Source organism: Melanotaenia boesemani, chromosome 14 (assembly GCF_017639745.1).
Source record: "Melanotaenia boesemani isolate fMelBoe1 chromosome 14, fMelBoe1.pri, whole genome shotgun sequence".
NCBI classification, from domain to species: Eukaryota; Metazoa; Chordata; class Actinopteri; order Atheriniformes; family Melanotaeniidae; genus Melanotaenia; species Melanotaenia boesemani.
The window spans coordinates 13176884-13202637 of NC_055695.1; the positions used below are offsets into that span (position 1 = coordinate 13176884).

The following is a 25754-nucleotide window of genomic DNA, read 5'->3' on the forward strand; positions in this document are numbered from 1 at the left end:
CTTAAGCAGTGCGGTTAAGAAGCTCAGAAAACTATAAGGACATTCAAGACATATTGCTTGCCAGTCTGCACGCAAACATTAAATTGAACATCTGAGATATTTTCCAACAGGTTGTGTATTACTTCTATGTGCTTTGTGACTCATTTGAAGATGAACAAATACTGAACCCAGCAGATTTAAGTCAGAAAGTGGCTCTTCAAATTGTTTATAAGCCACTAAAATACAACTTGATTTTTTCAGACATGCTTGGAACAATCATACAATCAGATCAGAAGACAATCACAAACCAGTACAAATTTTGGATGGAGGGCATGCTAGTCAACAGTGGATAGGAGTCAACAGCCATCAACATGTTTGAAAAATGATCCATGTGCCCAAAAACACTGGGTTGGAAATTCATGGCATACAGCTGATCCAGTTATAGCAAACAATGAAGATTTGGAACAAGCTGTGATTGGGGCTCAACCTCTCAACCTAAGCTTTGAACAGTAGTACTTCAAAATGCAAGCGAAGGAAGAATAGACTTGAAGGATGAGTATCCAGCGTGTGCTAGAGAATTCCTAACTTTATTCAAAGAATTGTTCTTCTGCGCTTGCAGTACTGTCTCTGTGAAGACACAGTGGCTACAGGGACGTGCACAAGGTGCTGTGGAGTCAGTTGCCTCACCTTCTCCAACCATAGCTGCAGCACTGCCAACCCAAGGAACACCCGGCGACTATGAAGATTTTTATTTATTTATTTATTTTTTTAACAAAACAAAATAAACGGCTGTGAATGACATCTCAGTTCAACATCCATACAAAGTAATAAGTTATCCGCATAATCCAATGCTTTCGGTGCATTTGGTTCTGGTGTGTCTGTGTCCCCCTCTGCCTCTGTCATTAGTTTTTCATCTGTGGGGGTTTGCTGCAGCATTCTCTTTCTTTCACCTGTGGTGCACACACTCCTAAAATGATGTGCTTTTTTGCTGCCCTTTGACAATACAACATTGACCTGCTGCCTATCCTCTGCCTTTCTGCTATTGTTAATGCCCATACCATGGACCAAATAAAACTTTTTTCTTCAGTTGTTTATTTTAACTTAAAGTTTCATTTTCAATCTGATCTATGAGGATCTAAACCCCCCAATTCTTTAAAAATACACTTCTCGATTTTTTTTTTTCCCCTCACAAGCCATCATAAAAATGATATTAATGAATATTTATCAGGGGCATTCACCTGACCTTTTATGGTGACCATATGGGCGGAGCAAAGCACTGCCTTATGTGTGCCGACTTTGAAGTTGATGGCGATTTGATGGCAGTGACTTGGGTGGTAAAGCAGGTCATCAAGTGACCAGAAGGTTGGCAGTTCTGATCCTGCTCCCCCAATCAATCTGTCGTTTTGTCCTTGAGCAAGGCACCTGGCCTTCAGTATCAGCATCGTTGGATCGTATGAATGTTACGTCAAGATGGTCGGAGAGGCTGTTGGCACAGATTAACTGCCATGTTTCTGTCAGTCTGCCCAGGGTAGCTGTGGCTACACATGTAGCTTACCACAACTAAGTGTGAATGAGTAGTGAATAATGTATTCAATGTAAAGAGGTTTGAGTGCCTTGAAAAGTGCTATATAAATCTAATCCATTATAAACAGAAACAGTTATAGGATGTGCATGCACACTCATAAATCAGAAAGTTTTTGTGCACAGTTTTTCCTGTGTTTCCACTGTACACCACCAGTGATCTTTTCTATGTTTTAAAAATGAGGTCCCTGGTTCCACAGCTTCCCTAATGCGTTCATTGCATCAGTGAATTGATGGATCATCTTAGCTGGTAAACCTGGAAGAGACCCTGGGTAAGACCCAGCACACGCTGGAGGGACTACGTCTCTCGAACGCCTCGGGATCCCCCAGGATGAGAAAAGGAGAGAAAAGTCTGGGCTTCCCTGCCTAGCCAACTGCCCCCTGCGACCCGACCCCGAATAAGTTGAAGAAAATGGATGAATGGATGGATGGATGGATGGATGAATGGATGACAAGTAAACTGGTTTACATTTCAAAGCTGCAGGTTATGTGATTGTTAAAATATATATATTTCTTTATGTTGTACATTTACCATTATGTCAATTAAAGGGCCATATCATTGGCCATGAGAATACACTACCAAACATCAGTGCCCTGGTTTCATAGAGGTGGATTCTTTCAACCGGTAGAGCTCATGAGAAGAAATTATTTCAGAATAACTAATCTTTAAATTTAAATGTAGACATTTAGATGTGATTAAATACTGTACAGATTAATCAACCATGTATTCATGCAGGAACACTTTATAGAAACATTAGCATTAAAGCTAAGTAATTTAAAAATATGTTGATCAGGATGTAAAGCTTTGCCTGCAACATTTTATCTTCATGGTTCTGTGTTTAATCAGGACCGTTCGTGTCCACAAGTGCTGAGCCATTAAGAGTCAGAGCACAATTATATAAAATAAAAATGGCCTCTAAAACATAGATAAACTCTTACAGATCAATCAGTGGAAGCTTGGATAAGCATGAAAAACAAGGAGTTCAGGAACAGGAATCGTAGAAAGTCATAAACTAACAAATTATTATCCTAACAGAACAACTAATTATTTAATGCCTTAGCATGGATTTGCCTTTCTTCTCTGCTTTTGCACCAGCTTTTCACAGTCGATTAGGCCTTTATTTAATCTAAATTAGTTCTACTGAGATAAAAAATGAGGGTGGGATGTTCAAGCAAGGAGGACTTTGATAAGAATGCTACAGCAGTTTCCAGATTAAATGTGCACATAAATACAGTCTGGTTCTTTAGTATTAATTCTTTCCAGCTTTTGAATTCATATCCTGAGTATTACGAGCATACCAGAATTGTATCAGTAAAGGAATGTTCAAATAAAATTAAATCCAATTTTTTTTTTTTTTTTACCTGTCCTGTCCAGCATCATAGCAAGCAAAATGATAATCTGGTTGTTGTATCGTCCCGTCACACATAACCCACCCACCATGCCCCATAGGGGACACGCCAGGCAGACCAGAGGAAATGCTAAATGTATTTTTTAAATAAATATACCTGGTTTTGTACTTTTCAAATACTGCCTATGTTGAGCACAAGGCACAGTGGGCCTCTGCTATAGTGATGACAGACCTCTACAGACTGGTGGATAGGGTGCTCAGATTTGTGAGTGTCATGCAGGAAGCCACAAAAGCAGACAATAACAGCTTCCCTAACAGTGGAGTAGTATTTCCTGGCCTTGCCCTGCTGGACACATCCGATATTTTGGCATCAAGAGATTGAATCTAAAATATATAAAGAACAAACACATTAACAGACAATTGCTCTCTATTAATTATGGTACATGTTATTAATTATAACTGTTATGTATTGGACATTACACATTGATCACTGAGTGCTACTTACCATCTTGGAATTGTAATTTGCTTTTTTATTTTGAAAACTTTTTAGCAACTCCTGAAACTGGATTTATACTCGTGCATCATCTGCGTATGGTAGGGCCGGCCCAGCTGACACGGGTGAAATGTGCTCTTGCAGCCGAGAGCAGATGTATGGCGTCATGTTGTAGTTTTTCTCCGAGGTTACCGCACAAATTCAGCGAGAAGCTCCAGAAATCCAGAAACACATAATCACAAATGGACCAATGACAAGGGAGTACTTCCATGTAACCACACTGCAAGCAGGGGTGCACGTCAGTTCTGGAAGAGACTTGCGTCAAGTCTCCATGGATCTATGTGGAGCATAAAGCATCACCGACTTTATGCAGTATAACTCCAACTTTACAGTCACAAAGCAACTACTCAGCTACTGCAGAGAAAAAATCCTGGTGCTGCCTGCTACCTACCTGTGAATTAATAAACAGACACACTTCTTGACTCTGTTCATTGGGTGCGTTGAAAACCAAAATCTACCATTGAGTTCATTATTATTCTTAGAAAGAAACCTATTTAAGGTAAAGCACAGTAATAGTAGAGCAATAATGTAACTGTGATCCATGAGCTAGCCTGTGTAGAGGGGTGGCTGGAGAAAGTAGTGGCATAGTAATATGAAGGACTTTGGGAGAAAATTACTTCTGTCTGATGCATTGCTTGGTCATTCCTCATACTGTAATTACAGTGATCTTTGGATTCCAGCCTGCCTGGAGTCTGACCACAGCTTGATGAAACATGAATAATGGAAATCCTAAAGGAGTCCCAATCTGGTTTTGATATGAAGGGAAAATGAACGATTTACATCTCAAATATCTTCAGAGCTATATATGCTTTTGGTTACATCTGACAGATATTATGTTATGCTGTTATTAAGTTATTATCATCAATTCTCCTGCAATTGCTCGGCCTTTGAACCTTCAGAATTCATTTTCAAAGTCAGAGAGGCATGTATTGTACCCTACCCGATCTGTTTATGTTTCATTAAACAGTTTTATCATATACAACCAATGAGGTTGATGGATGGAGTGATAATAGGAACATAAATATTAGAGCAGATACTAATACACAAAATGCATGTATGTGTATATGCATGGTTGGTAACCACCCCAGGGAATCCTGACATGCTCATACACTAAATCCAGCACCTGATACAGCCCCCCTTTGACACTAGCGATAAACCTTGGATGATGGATACATCCTCTACATTGATTTGTGTGATGCTCATAAGCACATCTCACTGTTCTTGACCCAGTCTGGATGTCAGTTAGGCCTGAACGATATGAGGAAAAAATCGAGTTGAGATGTTTTTTTACCAAAATTGCAAATGCGATTTAGTTTAAGATTTAAACTTTAAATTACAGCTTCTGTTCAGTTTTCATGCAGAAATATATTTCTATTCGAGATGGAGGATTATCACATAGCATCAAAATATGAATTGCTTTATATTCTAACAAAAGCAAAAAGTTGAGCAATGAATGGCTTTACTTATCAACTACGTGATGCAACCTGTGGCCAAAACAGTGAAGTTTTCTCTTGAACAGGTTTCTACTTTGTCCTTGTAGTACAAACTAAACAGTCTGATGTTTTTCATCTGATTTACACCATAGCACCTCATCTCCCTCTACGTGATTTCTGTATTGCACACAGTGAGTTTCACCCTGATGCCACACACACAGAGACACGTGTGTGCTCACTCCAATCAGCAGAGAACTCGTGTTGGATCTGCAAAGAAAAAAGGAATTTCTGAGTCGTATAATGGCTTCAAATAAATTCATGTTCTTTGTAGGTTTTATTAATGTTAACCGGGATCTGAACTTTAAGAATATTTGTAGCAACTCCACTATTTATTCACTTCAATGAAAAAAATGATCTTTTCACTATTTCAGAGTCCCAGTGGACCAGGACTCCCTTGTAAGAGGGTTTTAATTTCAATGGTGTTGTTCTCCTGGTTAAATAAAGGTTAAATTAAAAGATAAAAGTGCTGTGTACTGCCCTTAGCAATGACCTCCAGCACTGAGGTGGACACTCAAACCAGAACTGCTGGTCTTTCAAGAGGCATAGTGGTTATCTGGAAATTGTAAAATATTTAAACAGCATAGGCGTGATTATATATGGTGCACTAAGGGAAGAGAAGTCATGCAGAGGTCAAATGGTGCTGTGACATAGACACTAAAGCTGCACCTGCAATGTAATATAATAATAATAAAATTAAAAATTTTAAATCAGTTTGGGTTGGGAGGATGATGGTGGGGGTCTATGACATTATAAAGGTATATGAGCTCTTATTTCAGTAACTAATTTCATGGCAATAAGACATAATGGCAACAAATCGCTGGTCTGATCTGCCAAGATAAGGAGGTTAATAGTGATTTGGAAAAGAAAGTGTCAGGGTACAAAGACAACATGTAAGAAAACTAATTACAGCCCCTCTGATGAAGATGACTGGGGGTGGGGAGCAGGCAGCAGAGCAAGTGTTTTTGTAAACAAACAGTACTATCTGTTGGTCTTCACAAGAAGTCAACACAAGGGTCCAAAGAGAAGAAGATGCAACTTCGGTTATTCAAAACCTGCAAAACCTGCAAGACCACAAGAGCCAAGAAAATCTTTGAAACAAACATACTTGTGATTTATTATGATATAGCTAAGACAGTGTTCAATGGCTGCAATGGTGAAAAATGGTTCAATTTTAAATTCTAACTTTTCCAGAAAGTTCGTAACATTTTTAAATTAAGTAACATATATCTAGGTTTTTATGACTTGTGTTTTTTTATGTTTTATGTCAAACAGGACATGATACTGTGTAGTGATAGGTGCTTCTTTCCAAAAGCAAGTGTTATTAAACCTAAAAAAACTCCTTGCTCTCTAAAACATTCATTAATGTCACAAAAGCTATTTAGACGTTAGAAATAGATCTGCAGTTTAAAGTTTTACATAAACCCCTACTATGAGGGAATTCTTGTACTCTTATCATACTTTGAAGACTTAAAATATGAGTATGTAAGGGTTACATTTTTTATTTAAAAACGATTAATCGTTCAGCCCCAGTGTCAAAGTCCAAATAGTTTTAATGTGTTGGCGTGAATTTAAGTCCATCAAAGGGTTCATTACACCAGAAAGACTAGCATGGAAAAGGTCTTTACCACTTTGAAAAATGTAGAAAAAAGTATCCCTTCCTTGGATGGTGCTCTTGAGGGAGAAAGAAAACAAAGAATTGGTTCATATCCTTCATTGCATTTGATTAAAAAGAACTTTTTTTTTTGATAACTTGAAATAATAATAATAATAACTATATTTATAGAGAGCTTTCAAACAAATTGTTGTGCATGGTAATTAAGAAATACATAAAACAAGCAGCACCTTAAAATCAGCTTGAACCTGACAGGCCAGCCACTGAAGAGAAGTCAGTACAGGAGTAATGAGCTCATATTTCTCCACTCTGGTTAAAATACCAGCTGCAGCATTCTGTACCATCTTTAGGCCTCAAAAACTCCTTAGGCAAACCTGAAATAAGGTCATTACAATAATCGGTGGGAGATGTCACAAAGGCATGAATGAGAACTCCGGCATCAGTGAAAGAAGAAATTTTTAGCAATGTTCTTAATAAAAAGGCTACTTTTGTTACCTCCTTTGTATGAAGGTGAAAAGAAAGGGTCTGATCAAACATCACACCAAGATTCTTTATCTTGACCCTGCTATAAATGATGCAATCATCAATCGGCAAAGTAACTGTCAGACAGATGATCATCTGCGTTAAGTAGCAGGAAAATTGTAGATAACCAGCTTTTAATAGTTGCTAGACAAGCCTCAAGTAATTAAATTTAAATGAGGTAATCAAATGAAAGAGCATGAGCCCATTGCCAGTCATCATACAAGTTAACCTGAACAATAATAAAGTAAAGCTGTATCAAAGCAAGCTTTATTTATTATGAAAGTGTATTACTGCCACCTAATAAAAAAACATATTTTAAGAACATAAAACACTCCATGCAGATTATGCAGTTATTTTTGCTGCCTCAAAATATTGAAGCATAATAATCGTATGGAGATTTGATAGATATTCCGGTCAAAGAAAATATTCAACCTATTTTAATTTTAGGTATCTCACTAATTTTAAAGGATTTATTTAAGTAACATGTCCATTGTTCAATTCTGATTTTTTGTTGTACATACAGTCACTCTGATAGTTAATGAAGTCCTGTAAATGATTCTTCTGACCTGCTGTCAGCACACCAGATTCTTATTTAAAGACAAAAACAATACAATATCATGTTTTATGGCTTATGTTCTTACAAGTAAACTATCACATTATAAAGCCCATTCTTTTTCTTGGTGGTATCAGTATGCTTCCACAATTTATTATAGAGTAGAGGGGAAAAGAAAATTACATTTTCTGGTGTGAGACGCATTGGGGTCTTAACTAAAGTCTGCTTTGCTTTGGGTGATTATAACTAGTTATTACTATTAAACTGACAGGGATCTTTAAATGTATGAAATACACCACCTACTACCTCTTACTGACCTGAAACAATGATTTGCAGCCTTGAGTCAGGTTGAGACAAACATGCCATGAATACTAAAACCAAGCTCTACAGTACAACAAACCAAAAGAGTCCGGTATCTAAAAGTTTGATTGGTTCATTTAAATTCTGTCTTCACTGAGGGCAAAAGTGCAGATTTTATTGGATATTCTGGCAGGGTGAATGACAGCAGATAGGTAAGATGAGTTAATGAAAGCGTTCCAAGAAGCCTGTTCAGCAGAACAAAATTAATATCTTAACTTTTCCCAAATTCACTCTTCTAAATACGATAAGACGATACGATATAAGAAAATTCAAAATACACAAAATAACAACAGCTATCTTATGTTGTTATAGCAAACAGTTTTTCCTATTTGAGACTCAACTAAAATGGCGTGTGTTTTGTGTTTGGGAACTACATTCTGTGCATTTTACTTTTTTATACTTATTTATGTGTATCTATCTATCTATCTATCTATCTATCTATCTATCTATCTATCTATCTATCTCTATTTTACTTGGAAAGACTAATATGAAATCATGTGCACATTTAAACTGTCAATTGGTTGATTTTCATATCAAACAAATGTTTTCAATGACAGAAACAGCAGCAAAGTCACAGAACTACACAAAGAAATGTGTTAATTATTTGTTCCTTAAAGGGGACAAAAAATGGGAAAAAAAAATCACTCTTTCCTGTACTAAACAATTTATAGTTGGGTGTCTGAAATCATTGTCTTCACATTGATGAGTCATGATTTCCAAAACAAATAAAATGTAGGTATGTCCTTTTCTGAAATAATGACACATGGATTACAGTAGCTGGTTTCAATCATATTCATTCAATATGTGGGCACATTGTAATTTCCAAAGTAATTTGTGCTGATATCCAGAAGTCTGTTTTAAATTGACAAGTGCAGGAACTCTTTGTCAACTTGCTAAGAGAATATCTTTTTGCTGAATGTGTTACTCAGAGACATAATCTACAGTATGGATGAAATCAATTCGGGGGAAGATCATTTGACCAGCCGCATAATCTGCCCAAACCAAATCCACTTTTGGGTTATTCAGTCTATTCAGCTGAGTGTTTATTAAATCATTTTAATATTTTACACCTTAATCACTGGATGAAATTCTCTTCACTAAACACATCCCATTAAGTTTGATAAAGATTATTGCAGAGAACAGAAATAATCCATTTTTTAACTTCAGCAATAAGGAATTTAGAAATTACTTAAAGTCAGGCTGATAGTTTATCAGTAACCTCAAACTAAATCTGGACAGAGTGGTAGATATAAATGATGAGTTAGATACAGTGGGGTGCCTTTAGGGTTTACATTGATATTGGCATGTTAGACATGCACTATGTAACCATGTACAGCAATTAATCAAGCCTGAGTATTTGGGTTTAGTGGAAAAATGCAGAACACATGCAGCCTTTCAGAGGAGACAAAAACAGAACATCTGTCAGGGCTGATGGTAAACATTTCCTGGGGGTCTTAATCTGTTTAATGTTGTTTCAGAAAAGTCTTAAGGATCCCCTGATTTGCCAGTACATTGTTTCAAGGTTTGACAGCAACAAACAAACCCAAAGTCATCTAGAAGGTTTATTTCAGTTTTCTTTTTTTTTCCCCCCCTTTGTGTGTGTGTGTGTGTGTGTCTGTCTTCCTTTGTGATCAAGAGATTCACAGAGGAGATGACAGCATGCATCCTTGGTTAAAACGTAGGCAATAGGATGGGCTGACACTAAAAATGAAAAGTACAAAAATTCCAGCTGGACGTCAACATCCCCAGACATCTCCTTCTCATTCTCATTCTGCTTTACCCAGAATAAAAAAAATTTAATCATAAACAGAAACATGCTTTAATCAATATTTATGCTATTTAAAGCTGTAACCTGGTGGTAATAATCTGGAACCAACTACTGTGAAAATAAACCCATCTCTTAATTTGTTTTTTGCTTCATCTTTATCTAAAATTAAATCTTTTAATTAGACTCATCTGAGTATGTATGCATTGATAGGCTTAGCAGTTAAAAAGCCTCATGATCATTTGTTCTGTACAGAAAAATTAGCAAATCAACAGAATACTCTCATATCATCTTGAATATATCACCCAGAAATAACTGGTTGCCATGTGAACATTTTGGTACATACAGGTACCAGAACAGTTTCCTTAAAATATCATTTGTGATAGCAATCAGAACATGTGACTTTACTGTTCCTGCATTAAAATGAGTCAGACTTCAATACAAGTGTTTTCAAGACTTGGCTCGTACACCAAATGTGGTGATATGGATTATGAATTGTGACATATTAGTGTCTTTGTTCTGTTTTCCATAGAACCTTTCCTGCGTCAAAAAATAAATAAATGAAATAATTAGTTTATTATTTGTGGTAAAGTGCAGTCTTAGTTGGCAGGTATCTTTCAAAAAGCTGCAAGAAATGTGATAAACCTCATTTCTACTGGGCTAGGACAAAAGGGACAGCTGATGTCCTAGAACACAAGTGCTGTAATTTTTAAACTTCTCTCGAATGTTTACGTTTTTATGATTGCAGTTTTCTCTCTATTGACTTCAAGTTCTTACACTGTTTACCACATGTACATGTACCACATGGAAGGAGTCATTGAAAGCCAAGTACTTTTTTTACAGTACATTTTTCAGAAGTGGCTAATTACATAAATAATTGCATACATTGCATAGCTGTTCACTGATCAGAAGGTTGGTGGTTTGATCCCAAGCTTCTCCAGTCCGCGTGATTTTACAAGGGCAAAATATTTAACCTCACTCCGAGTTTTATCTCATATTAATTCCAGCAATAATCATAACGCTAAATAAAGATGAGTATTTAATGTGTATAAGAAGAGCAACAGAACTCACATAACAAAGCCTCAGACCCAGTTGAAGGACATATACAGGCTTAAGTCTTCAGCCTCCAAACTGATATATGTGGGTTCAGGATTATGTTATTAAATGTCATTGGGATTTTATTGGCGACTGGTGAATTAAGGTTTTCCTCAAGAACTGCCCACGTATATGTCAACCCTGGAGAGATTTTCTTTTGCTGACAGGTGGCTGTTTGAGAGTATTTTCTCATAATGAGGTATTGGGTTTCATAATATTGGTGGTTACCATAGAAACTCACTAGTGTTACAAAACATTCCCAAATCACTAATCCAATCAAAATCAGTAACAATCCCAAATCAGTAATTATTGTGGTGACTGATGCCCTTAAAACACTGCATTTTGTGAGAAAAGTGTTTAAAAACAATCAAAAATGTTTTAATAAAAGTCATCAAGTGAAATATATTTAAAAAAAACTGATTGAAAATGGAACATCCTGTTGGAATTTTCTTACTTTCCTTCATGGTGTTTTTGTGCATCTTTTGCTGATGTATTGAAGAATGACCTGAAAATTACCAGTAATTTACCTGGGGAGCATGCTCAGAAACCCATCTACAACGTTTTAGACCAGCACAGCCCAAACACTAACGAGAGATATCTAACTTGCCATTTTCATCCAAACTTCCTGGCATGTCTAAACGACTCCATTTTGGCTTAGCTCTCTCTAGTGGGAATTTTCATTTGCATTGTTCAGCTCTTCAAAGCTTTTATCTTACTCTTAGTTTGTCTTGGAGCTCAAACTGGGCAAGAGACTGGAAGGAAACTCGAAAGGAATTCCTTCAGAATACTCGCCAGTTTACCTCCTACATAAGAAATGTATGCCTATTTCCATGCATTACTTCAGTTATTGAATCATTAATTAAGCTTATGTCAAATCTACCCAGAGAGGCTGCTGTGAGAGAGGTTTAACTGCATGCACCACCAGCCATCTGCTTCCAACATGTTGATGTCGCAGCTGATCAGTATGAACCCACAGTTCAGCCGGAGGTCGAACTAACACATTTTCCCACTCTGTAAATACCCAAGAGACATTATGAACTGTATGAGTGCACTTGTTTAGGTAGCCAGGTAACACTCAAGAAATTATTGCTTAACCTTTTTACATCTTAGAAGAAATAATCAAAGTTCTATTGTAGATTACAAATTACACTTAACTGGAACTAATGCTTGACTTACTTTGGCTGCATGTATTAGTCTCAGCAATTTTTAAAGAGCCCCATGGTGCTCATCCATTAGCTGGGAGAGTTACAAGTATACCAGAAGGATTTTATGTGCGAAATGTGTCTTGCACCCTATCGCTAGTCAGTGGTCTCTCCAGTCAGAAAAAGTCAGTCCAATGTGATTCTTGTCTTGCACTGTCTCTTTCTCTCTTTATTTTTCTCGCTTTTTCCAAAAATGTCTTCTTTTGTTTCTATGATAAATCACCATGGTGTGGATTCAAAACACCCAGTATGTTGATATCCAGTTGCTGGCATGTGACATAGTGCCATAAAGCAAAATGCTACTTTAAAGTGACAGCGTCCTGGAAACAAAAGTTGTGAAATGCAGTTTCTCAGCCTCAGGATGCTGCTGGGAAATGGTGGCTCCAGGAATGTAGATAATAAATGTCACTGTGACATCAATATGAGTCAGAAACATATTTTTGAGGTTAAAAAAAAAATTACATAGTGTTACTTTAGGGTGTCATTTTGGCAGTAGGTCAACATGCTACATTTCCATACCTGATAATAGCTACTTTCCACATTTTGCAGTAGTCAAAAATATTTATGAGAAGGGAGGTCAGAAGGAATTGGGGGAAGTGCTATTTCACATACTTTGTGACACTGAATAATTTCATGCAAAGATCCCTGTATCGAGACTCATCCTGCACAATTTAAATTTTTCAACAATCATTACAGTTTTGCTTTCCCATCCCACTTGCAATTCCTTGCAGCACTCTCAGCCATGATTGGTCAGGCTTAGGCATTTAAAGTTAGTGAACACCATCCATCTAAGAGGAAATGCCTAGGGATATTTTACCATCTAAAAATTTTAAACCATGGATTGCAATACTACTACACAATAGACAAATGGACAATCATGCATTTTAAGTTTTTTTCTGAGCCTGGACGGCTCAAACTTTGTTTAGTCTACAGGGAAGGTTTTTCACGTTAAAACACAGCTACACAAGTTCTCTATATCTGTCATAAAAATACTTTCTTCACAGTTAACACTAACTGTTTCATCAGGTGTAACTAATTGCTTAGGGTTAGGAAAAGAATATTATTTATTTCCACTGAAACAAATTCTAAGCAGTGCATTAACCCTTTAAAGACTTAATAGCAGAGGTTCTGACAGAGCAGCAGTAATGGATGAATTAGGAGTGTGGCCATACTAACTAAAAAAGACCATTGTTCTTTCAAATATGTTTATGTCAATGTTTCCCCATTTGTGGTCAAGAATAATAACAGAAGAATAAAAAGAAAACAAGTATTTCCATCATATCATTATATCATACTAGTTACACCAATTTAAAAATATTTTATTCTTCAGTGTTAATGAGCTGTATTGGTTTGGAAGCTGTGTCTTAACCCATTTATGTCAACATCACAGCTAAGAACAGATGCTAACCTTCTGAGCTAAAGCCATCCTAAAATTTGGAGTAAGATTCCAGTGTCAGGTTTAACTTCACTGGCTGAATGGGACAGAGTTGTTAGCACAAAATTGAGATTCTGAACAGGTTTAAACCATAGCTGCCATTATTGCCCACGTTTCATGGTTTGAATCTTTTAAATCTACTTTACTGCCAGCAAATTGAGGACTGCAGATGACTGCTGAGATACTAAGCTGTGTGTGTAGTGTGTGTTTGTGTGTTTGTATCTGTATGTAGTTTTTTTTTTGTTTTTTTTTTTTTTTGTTTTTTTTTGTGTGTTTGTTGTTTGACGCTTTATTGAGCAACTGTAGAAACTTCACAATATCACATGCCTTTATCAGTGAAATGACAAAATCGAAAACCGTCAAAAGCCTCTAAAACAACACATTAGCTTTCACATAAATTTGGATCTTTTTACATGAGCCTAGAACATTACATTACATCCAAAATTCACATCACATTTTTTTTTTTCTTTTCTTCACAGAATTGTAAGGTGCATTTTCAAGTATTCTTATGTTAGCTTTAGAGTCCTGGAGTTATTTTATACAGAAGTTTAGAAATGTTAGCTATGTGACAACCTTCAGACAAATGGATAATGAAGTTCATTTCATATAATTTCTTTTGCACTAACTGCTCCCTGTGGCACCAAAAACCACCATAAAGTGCACTCAGTGAGATTCTGGGGGACTTCAAGGCCTCATAATTTATTTCAAGTGACTAGTATGGCTTGACTCAACACAACCCTAGTCAGTCAGTCTGCATCCAAACTTTCAACAAGTCTGTATGAGGTTGGCATCCCACTGTGGGTGCTCACAATCTACTATGAGTAGAAAGGGGTTGGATTTATTTTTGTGTAAATAAAACAACTGTGTTGGATACAGTAGATCAGTGCTCCTGCAGAGACATTATTAATATGCATGTGTGATAGTAAAAAGAATCTACATCACAACCAAATTACTGACAGAAAATGTGAAAGGATGAGAACATATTTGGCAGAGACAACTTTGTGAACTTAAATGAAATCACTGTGTTGTACTGCACAGGAATGATGGTCATCTTTCTTTTTTTTAATAGTTGCACATGTACATGTATGTTGTGGCTAAACAATCTTAATAATGATACATGTATTTGGAATACGGCATATAAACTTCCATTTATTCATGATATGGGACAGACTGAATTGACACAAATACTGAAAAGCCCAGAATACTCAAAGAACACCAGCACTTGCATTTAAATACTTAAGAAGTTACATGTGTATTTGATTAGATTCCTTTTGGCTATCCAACATTACTTAGGAGTGGTGACACAGGTACTCTGCTTTACTTTGTCATGTCATTAGCTTTTTGGGCAGAGTGAAGCTGATTTCATATATGAACATCAGTCAATGTTTAGCGTTTATGATGGATGATCCAAAGTCGTGTCTGTCTGAGACTGAGATGGAAACTAGTAAAAAAAAAAAAAATAGCTAATTACACCACAGAAACATAACTTACAAAAAGTATTTAAAGTGCTATGAAAAAAAAAGACAGCAGTATACTTTGTCCATCGTGTCTTGTGAGCTTCACCAGGTCAACAGTATTTATAGATGTGAGAATAATTCTGATCCAGAAAATCGTTGGCTGTCATGGTAAGTGGATATGGAAATAAATGAATCAAAGAAAATAACTGATATTACAGAAAATAAATATGTGGTATGCTTTTTTTACTGTTCATGTGTTGATATAACAGTGTGACTGCATATTTTAACTTGCATAGGTATTCGTATCAGTTACTCTACTGCTCTCTTGTGGACATAAGATGTAATTACAAAAACTTAGATAGATAGATAGATAGATAGATAGATAGATAGATAGATAGATAGATAGATAGATAGATAGATAGATAGATAGATAGATAGATAGATAGATAGATAGATAGATAGATAGATAGATAGATAGATAGATAGATAGATTTCATGTTTATTGTTTTCTGAATATTGTGGAATTGTAAAATGCAATTTCATGCTGCAAATGTCCTAATCTGAGGCTGAAACTGAGTTTGTTTTATAAAGGGAAACCAAAGGCTTATTTTTGCCTATCCTGTACAATTCATAAAATAATGCAGAATATCAGTAATACAAAAAAAAGGAAGAAAAAAAACATAAGACCTACTCTAAATTATTCTTGTAAGCTGAGGGAAAGTCACAGGAGCAACAGACATTAGAAATGTAATGTGATGAATACCAACAGTTATGCTACCTTCTGTGCTGATTTGTGACAACAGGGAGTCTGGGCAAAGAAGCAGTATGTTACCATCAGAGGGACAATTAGCTACAGGATATTTACCTAGCTCTGTTCTGTGAGAACAGTGTTCAATGATGGAGGCCTAAAGAAAGATCTAATGTAATCAGCAACAATAAATTCCACAATTCTAATAATTTCAGTCTTTGCAAAACACTATGAGAACAACCAGTGATTCAACTGCATACTTTTTCTTCTGCAAATCTACCATATTGGAGTCAGTCAATGCAAGACTGTAAATAATTTATTAATGGTTTCATAATAGGAATCTTTATTCATTATTCTGATCAATGGACTGACCTGAGTTAGCAATAAAATGAATGTCCATGGACGTCTGGTGTTTTATGGGTGAAATGTTCTCCTGGCCCATATTTGGCGCTCTTGCCAAGTGAACATAGCTGCTGAAAATCCACATCACCACCTGATGTGGGCCACATCTGAAATGTTCTCTCTGCTTATGTTTAGAGTTTATTTACAACGTTCAAACACTTATGTGTGAACACATATAAGAAATATATTCTTCTGGACCACATTTGGTCCAAATTTATAGCATGGACTTGGGGCAAAATTGGCATTCAAAACTCTGACACACCCAACTGACATGGTCCAACACAAAATAGCAGACATATTTTGGTGGGATTCTGGATATTTTGGCCACTTATAGTTCAGCTACAGCACTGGCAAGGGTTGGTGGGCCAGAGGGGGACCAGATGTCAGTTTCCAGTCTGGCTTGGATTATGGCAAGTCTCCTGTGGGTCACATGTGGTCCAGATGTCAGTTGTTGGCCTGGACATGGATAACAAGTAGTCTTTTGAGTCAGAATGGTCCTAATACGAGAGCCTTTCCTTATGGCAGTGTACTTTTGGGCTACATGTGGTGGTCGTGTGGCTGAGTTTTGGCTTAATTTGCTGAAGGATTGTCTGCATTTTTCCAGTAACCCTTTGGTCTGCATGTGCAAATTTCAAATGCACTGCCAGGATACAAGTTCAATTATAGTAAAAATTTGTTACATCTTTTAGAAAGAAAGAAAGAAAGAAAGAAAGAAAGAAAGAAAGAAAGAAAGAAAGAAAGAAAGAAAGAAAGAAAGAAAGAAAGAAAGAAAGGATAAAACTTTATTAATCCCACAACAGGTAAATTTGTGTGTTACTATAACTCAACTATAGAAAAATAGAGTGATAAAAGCAGATTAACAAAATAAAAAACACAAATATTAAATACAAATGCAATAGAATGAAAACTAGATTTCACAGTAACTGGTGTTCTATGTACAAACATCTATGTATATCCATACATACACCACCTGTTGGTGGTGTATGTATGGATTTAACAGTCCAGGACTGGTACTAGACTGACCAGAGAAAATGACTGTTCCTGCCTTTCATTACACTTTGGAAGATGTGTTGAGTCAACAGCACCATACAGAGGCATTCATGGACTTGAGCTGCTGTGTGATCTTATAACGTTCTTGGTGACAGTGAGTCATGAACAGCAACAATTTTTGTTAAATATAAATGGTTTATATGTGTTTAGACTTCTTTTTCAAAATTATAAATGTTTGTAACTCTGTTTATATTATAAACAGTTCATTAAACTTTGTTCATCATGTCATGCATTATATTTATCTTCTTTTTTTTTTTTTTGTTGTTGCAATTTGTTGAATTCCATGAATTAATTTAACTGCTAATGTTTTCTCCTGGCCGACAGAAGTCAAGTACGCACTTTGAAATATTTAGTAATACAAAACTAAGAAGTGTTTTGACTAATCAAAGCAACCCCCCCACACCACCACTACCACACTCACACAATGAGTTTGCAATGAATTCAACTGCAGTTGAGATCTGAATGCCCTCTGTTGACCAACATGGGTTCTATCAATTTTACTTGAAATGGCCATGGGATTTCTAATAAATCAACTTTGGCATAGCATGACTTTGTGTGTGAGTTTGTACTGGACACCATGTTGAAAGCCGGGCATGGAATCTGTTACAAGTCTCCAGACTCAGTGACTCAATGAGTATTTCAGCCACTATAAGGTAGTCGCAGCAGTGACAAATAAATAAATAAATAAATAAATAAATAAATAAATAAATAAATAAATAATATGGTTGAAATAGACTTTCTGAAAAAAATCCTCCTTTTTGTGTTTTGTCAAACAAAAGTGAAACATACAAATAGAGAATTTATAATCTAATTAAATGTATAAATTTATATGGATTTAAGTTGGAAAATACTTCAAAGTAAATATGTGATAAATGCAGTCAGCTGACATTACTCTGGGCTCTTACATGAATTTGGTGGTTTAAAAAAATCCAACATAAGATTCATATTGTCAGACTTTACTCATATTTATTTATATTTACAGAAATACATTATTATAAGTGATTGTTGGAAATGTGCTCCAACAAATATGTTTAAGTAATTGTGGTGAAATTTATTCTCCAGTAAATGTCACTGAGTCATGTTTTGTATTGAATCTATTGTCTGACTGAGAACTGTCTGCCTGGAAAAGGGATAAAATATCAATACAAATCTGAACTGTTTGATGCCTTAGTGTCAAATGATTAGCAGTAACAGCTTTGATGAATTTCTGATCGTAATTAATCAGTGTTGTCCCTAAATGCAGTGGCGTTGGACTGGGGGGTGAACTATACCATTTACCCAAGGTCCACTGCAGGATGGAGGCCCTTGAAAATTCTGGATTGAAATTTTTTTTTGTGTTCCATTTTAAAGTGTCTAGTTATGATTATAAAAGTCAGTTTGCCTGAATTAAGGTGCAGACAGACTGAATTTTGCATTATAACAATGATGGATGTACTTAGAGGCCCTAACACCGCTCTAAAAGTAAGACAGGAGGTACAATGCAAAACATGACTCATGTGTTTGTTGGTGTATCCTAGTAAATGGCTTATTGCGTAACATATATACTGAACCTTAAAGCACCACTTTAACATTGTAACATCAGTGTTAGCAAAGATTAACATCATGAACCACTTGGTCATCAGTCTCAGACCCAGCAGCAGCAGGTCCATCACTTTCCGTGTGCTGTATTCATTTTCGTACTGTCTCACCCCCTCAATCATCTGTTAATTAAGGCCTCAAAAAGGCCAAAAGCCAGTTTGACGAGCCACACAGATCTCGAGAAATGATTATTATTGTGAAATTCCCTATGTCTTGTCTCAGTGTCCCTTCCTTTGTATAGTTAAGTTGGTTCCTGTTTTATTTTAAAGTTTCTGTTGGTACTTTGAAGACCTATTAGTAAACCTTTTTTTTACCTTTTGTTACTCCTGGGTGCTGTATTTTATGATTAAATCTGCACACAATAAGTCTTATGTCTTGCTGCCATGTATGTGGCAAAATTTTGGTTGGTTCCACCAAATCTCACCCCCAGGATTATTGAAAATTTGGCAGCTCTATGCCTAAGGACTATGGATGCAAATTAGCTTGTTAGCTATAATCTGGCATGTTTACATCTGTTGCTATAGATCTCTTCAAGCACTGTCCAAAATAAATAAACTAATAAACAGAAAAAATTAAATGCAGTTGCACGTAATGGTGAACTAAAAGTCTGTGGTCCATACCGTGAATGGGAAGGGCTGTCTGTAAGCCTGACAGGACACCTTGTGGTTGAGATGTGAATTGGAGCTACGTGATCAGTTGTCTTGCTCAGCTTCAGTGCAGCAGAGTCTGCAGTTAACGAGGCAATTAAGAATATGGTGTGAATTGACTGCGTTTATGAAGTACATGTTAAATATTCATTTTACTTACAGATTCAGTTTTATTTATTTCATCATTATTTATTATGGAAGTTTGTAAGCAGCTAATCACCCCCTTGCCAGTCGGTTGTTAGCATGTGGCTGCATGCTCATCAAAGAGCACAGTGTGGCAGCTACTTGCTGGTACTTGAGTAAACAAGCTTTCATTGCTTTAAACCAATATTAAGGACTTTTCAGATGGTCCTTGTGAATATTGATATTAATAATGTTAGGTTTGGAGAAATTAGTTCATTGCCATACCTATTTATATTTAATGTACTGTAAATGACCTATCTTTAGTTGTTCAACCCTTCAACGAACTTTGTTAAGCTTTAATTTAATTTTGGTTTTAATGTATGTTCTGTTTGCAGAGTACTTACACTCTCATGTTCTGTTTCACCTGTGTTGATGAATAAACTAGTTAAAGGACATCTCTTTGTTGGAGCCTGATTCTCCGACCAGAATCAAAGTTCATATTGTTATTGCCTCAACCAGCTTATGTGGAGAATTGTTACCACAGGAGTGACAGTATAGTCCTCTATGGAGCTCCTACATCACTCACATGTGGACCAGCTAACCAATGACTACCTCACCTGATTTAATACTACTTGTCTTCTTAAAGCATGTTTTGTCCACAATGTTGTTGCTGAAGAATCTAAAAGGGGCTAATGGAGACCAGCTGGAGTACCAAACAATGGAAGCATCAATGACCTTATTGTCTGCTTTCAAATATTATAATTATTAAGGATACTTATCTCCTTTCTAGATATAATTATCTTCTAAAGAATTTGCCCACAGTATACAGACATTAACAGGAACTTCCGTCTCTCCTTAATCTGAATGTATTATCATTGCTTCCTGCAGGTATGTTTGGGCTGCTGATAAAAAAATAAAAATTTAAAAATTAAAAAAAAAACTAATTAGGTACACCACTTTATTTGAGCTCTGGCATCTTAATAGATTTAATGTTTGTTTGCTCCATGGCCCATTATTTTCAAGTCCAGCAGATTCACCCTTTGGGGCTTGGGAAATACATATTGAATTGTCAAATTTGTATAATAAGCCCACAATAGTATGAACAATATTAATGTACAAGTAAAGAGATACAAAATAAGACTTCATTCAACAAGCTGTGGGCTGTTTTGTTTTTTTTCCTGCTAACATATGAGCAAGTTTGAACCATTTGTTTTCACAAATACAACTATGGATTATGTAATGCAAAATCTGGTGTTACTAATAACCAAAGTCTGAATGAGGTGCCAGATCAAACAAAAACAAACAGCTTCTGCCTCATGTGTAAACAGAAAATTATGTTCTTCAGAGATATTTAAGTGTTAATCCTACTGTCTGTCAGATTTTTTGATAAACTGTGCCATCTTGTGGACTGAATAATACCACAAAAATAATCTGACAGGTTCCAACACACTTCTTTCTCTTTCACACCCAGCAGTAACACTTACACACATTGCCGTTCACTTCCCATGTAATGTTACACTCCACCTCACACTTTTTAAAACAATTTTCTTACGTATACTTTGCTCCATAATTTGTGCTGTTGTTTCTCTATTATAAATAATGTCTTTTCTGTTAAATACCTTAAGTTTAATCACTGTATCTTCACAGTTTACAATGTTTTGTTTTGTTTTTTTTAATCCTGTTGCTTCTTAATATTTAAGGTTTTCTTTTAAGGCACTTAAATAATGCAGTGTGTATTTGTGTTTATCAGTTTGCAGATGTACGCTAAACCAAAGAGATTTCTTTGTTGCCTATTTATACACAACAGAAAACATTTTAGTGGTACTGTAAAGACATAAATGAACGCTCAGCTAAAGGCTAGAGTTTGTGTTGCTGGTACAGATGAGAAGAGAGGTCAGTGAAAGATACATGTGAATGTGAGAACGACAACCAGTGTAAACAACACATTCTGGGAGGTGAAAACATTTGACTGCTGTGTGCTAATGCAGCTGAACTTGACTTGGTTGCTTTTGATTATCTTAACAATTTGCACACATCTGATGTGTTCATGTTATTGAAGCTATCACCCATAGCTAAAACAGCCCTCTCTTTTTCCCTCCTCCCATGCAGCAGTGTTGACTGAAACAATGCATCACGTTTCCCAGATTTTTGTGCACAGTTATTTCCTCTCGTGTTGCTGAAACCTCCAGTATATGTGGGTTAGAGTCTGGACTGATGAGAAAACTTCATGTACAAGTGACAGTTATCTTGAAACCTTGCCATTTTGTAGAGAGACATGTTGAATCTAGCCATATATCTTTCTAAAATCTTCTGAAACATAAACATAATGTATTTTTTTCCGCTCCAGTTACATACCTGGAATAATTTTGTATTTTGCAATTAGTTCATGAGCTCGTTGCAATTAGAATCCCTGAGTAAATTGTTGAATTTTTTATATTTATCTCTTTATTTTTGACATGGGTGGTTCAGGAAAGCAGACAAAACAAAGGATGATGTAATGTTTAGAATCTGACTTGGCTGCCGTTGGCTGAGAGATGTTTGATAAAGCATTTAGCTAAGCTTCATCTCTCACAGCAGAGGTGGGAGGAAGCACACAGACTGATGGGAAGCAAAGAGTAGGAAAGCCCTTATTGCCATGGTAACTGAGAAACGGACTCTGTTATTAAAAACTGCTTTAACAAAATAATTTACTGATAGTTCGGAAATGGGATCTCCATAACATGACCACACCACCCACTACTCACCAAGCCCACACCTGCACACATGCACACACTCTTAAGGTTCAGCAGGTAAGTTAAGACATGCAGGCTGGTGTGCCAGGAAATAAGTCTACAATGGTACATTCCAACCTTTCTAAGCAGCAGCTCTGTAGAAAATCTTTGACAAGCTGCAAATGAGCTGTCCTTACCTAGTGGCAGGCATAGTATCTACATGGTAAATAATAAGTTATTATGTTTTTACTGCATGTGGTAAAAAGAAACCATGCATTGTGGGTAAAATGATGCTGCTAAAGAATTATTTTTTCACCTACCAAACCACAAATATTTGTGATTGGGATTTTGGAGTGAGTATTTGCTTTATAGTTGGGAAATATCTGCAAATATAGCCAGAATCTGCTGCCCCCTGCTGTATTGTTTTTAGTTTAAGCTATACTCTCTCTAATGGCATCTTTTCTGATGGTTGGAGGGGACAAATTATTGATCAGCTGGACACAAACAGTCTAGTTTTCATTTTATTGGACCTTAAAGATTAAAGAGTTTCTATGCAGACAGCACAAGTGATGTGACCTGTCAAACACACTGAGGAAAACAACCTTGACTGCATGAATATGTCTGCATCTGTGACTATACTTAGCCTATGTTATAAAGAGGCAAACCTGTTGTCGTTATTCACATTATGGGGACTTGTCTTCTTTTGTTATGTTTAGGGAAAGTCTCGAGTAAATGCGTTTAAAATAATCACTGACACTACAAGTATGTGTGTGTTCGAGGAAGATAAGAGTTAACTGATTGGTCACTGCTGCTGCACTTGTGTTAAGCTCCTTTCCTATAGCAACCAGGCAAACCATCACCAGCTCCATAGCAACTAGAAGGACACAGGTGTCATCGCTGCATTCTAAAAAAGCCAAGCAGGGGTGCAAATAGTGACAATTATATTCCCCACTGTCCTTGCACGCGCGCGCGTGCAGTATACAGATAACATGTAACAGCTTTGGAGTTATCACTCACGCACATACCTGTAATACAAAATGACTTTAAAGTATGAACCTACAAATAGCCTTCGCTTCTCAACACACACACTCCTACACACGCTTGGGAAATCTACTGTCAAGCATGCTTTATTAACGTGTAAACACCCTCGGTTCGCACGTGCATACAGACACGAGAAGCTCAACAGATAGCCTATACAAAAATGTGATAGACGGTTTGTGCGTGTCCACGTGCGCACAGTTCCTGCCTCTTCTGTGAAAATGGCTCTGTGCAATACGTTGCTTCCTGCCTGACAACCGCAAAACAAAGGCTTGCATGGGCTGAGTCTCAGAACAGATCCTCGCGCGCATGCACGAGCAGTGAAGTGAGAAACGCGTCTGTTTTTTCCCAGCCGAGGTATTCCCCAGCCTCTGTACGACCAGCAGTATGCTTGTGTTCAGTTTTTTTTTTTGTTTGTTTGTTTGTTTTGGTGTAGGGTACTCGGAGCTATATGACACTGAGAGAAGAAGCATAAAGAACTGACAGCAAAAACTTTTATTGAAGCTAGGTTTTATGCAGATAGACAGCTGGAAAGGGAGAGCTCAAATAACAGAGACGTGGGAATGTTATAGCCAATGAACTGACCAAACTCCAGTGTTTATGTTCGTACTTAATGAAAACCATTATCATTAGGACTGTAATATTGGTAGTATCACCAACTTCTCCTCCAGCCTCGCGCAATCTCGCCTCTTACTATCACCCACCCCTGAAATTGATTTGGCCTGCCACCTTCCAATAGACTTCCCCCCTCCCTCCTTTCTTCACCCCTCCCTACCCACCAGTCACATGGAGGGTAGCTGTGACCCGTCGTTCCTTCGATTTTGTGGCAGTCTCTTTTCGAGCGCCTCACAGACGGGCGACATACAAAACGTGTAAAACTGCCAACAGAGTGACGCATCTTTTTTTTCCGTAAATATTACTGCGTTTTGTTCTTTATGCTCTCACGGATAATCTCCCCGGAATCCGCTGAATACGCTGGTAAATGATACTCCGTTATATTTTTAGTCACCCGCAGCAGTGATGAGTGGCTGGAAGCCGGTTGTGAGACGGAGCGGTGCTGCGCTGTGGTAAATGAAGCTCCAGTTTGGTGTTCGGCAAGAATGAAGTCCAGACGTGATAAGCTGAAGATTCCCTCTCTGACTCTGGAGTAAGTCCTGCTTTTTATTCTTATCTTCTGCCGCAGCTGGAAACATGTGAAACTATTGTCTCTGAAAGTTGCAACTAAAGAAAAATAACAGTATTCATGTGCTTTTGTTGTGCTGATGCTGGTCCAGTGTCAGCTCAGAGTTTTTAATACATATAGTTCGAATTCTAAAAGCTGTCACACACACACACACACACACACACACACAAAAGAGCATTTGGGAAGTGCGATCAATTATTTTATGTTTTCTACCACAGTGATGCATCTGTGTAAACAGCTTCAGTTTAGTCTTCCGAACTCCAAAAGGCTGGAGAAGTTATGGGAGTGTAATCAACCAGTTTTTCTAATGAATTTAATCATTCTCAGTTTCATCAATAACCTAAAACAGAGACTAAAAACTGGCTCTGCCAACCTATTAATTTTTAAACTGAAGTGAAGAAATCAAGCTCTCAGCCTTGAACTGGAACCAAGTTTACACAACTTGTGAAGATGAAAAGATTAAAGTGTTTGTTCAAAGTTTGGGGCTGTTCAAACATCAGTGAGATTATTTCTTCCTGTTCTTTAACACTGTTAAAGCTTTACTTTATTCGTTTTTTTATTTGTTAATTGATTCCTCTTCTGTTGTAATCATGCCAGAAGTTTCAAAGGTGCAGCTAGCTCATATCATACCTCAGTGTGAATTTTGTCCTCGTAATTTTTTGTGATTTTCAGCTTTGCTGCCTCTTTTGTTGTTTCCTCGCTATGCATGAATCACATGTTTCCAAACACAACACCATGACAGACTAATGGTTTTTAGACTGTAGAAGGACAGATTTGTTATTTCCTTTTCATTGTTAGCCCATTATTTCTGTCTCTGTCAAAGAACATGACTGCAGTCTTTTGTCCACCCACTCTTCCTTCAAAGTGCCCTTTCTTTATATAGTGAATGGGGGGGATACGTGATGCCCACTAAATGTTGATCCACAAGGCGTAGGAGCTCCCTGCTCACATCCTCTTTCTCTGATCCATCCATCTGCCTCCTGCGTGGACCACCTTAGCTGAGCATGCGCTGTTTTCATTTCATTTTCATTTATAGGCACTTCATAGCGTCTGTTCCCGCGCAGAACAGAGCTACAGAGGAGGTTTCAACCTCAGCAAGCAGAGAAGGATTCTGGGATTTAATGAGGGATCTGAGACTGAACCAAAACATTACTATTAATGCAAACACAGCCAGTATGGCAAACATTTTTTTTTAATATTTAGATAAATTTACCACTTAGCTTTGTAGACAGCTATCTCAAAATTTTTATCTGCCTATATTCCTTTTGGAAGAATGGATATGTCCAGATTTAAGCCAGGTCTTTTTTATGATGCATAA

General features: G+C 36.9%; 1 protein-coding gene across 3 annotated transcripts in view; it reads left to right on the forward strand.

Annotated features, from left to right (window-relative positions):
• The first annotated feature begins 24097 nt into the window (after nucleotides 1-24097).
• The window catches only part of mast3b (microtubule associated serine/threonine kinase 3b), a 31332-nt gene continuing 29675 nt past the window's right edge, over nucleotides 24098-25754 (forward strand). For all 3 annotated transcript variants that reach the window (XM_042005857.1, XM_042005859.1, XM_042005860.1), the window contains exon 1: nucleotides 24098-24400. In XM_042005857.1, coding sequence (XP_041861791.1) covers nucleotides 24354-24400 — 47 coding nt within the window. In that variant the 5' untranslated portion in view covers nucleotides 24098-24353. The remainder of the gene's footprint in view (nucleotides 24401-25754) is intronic.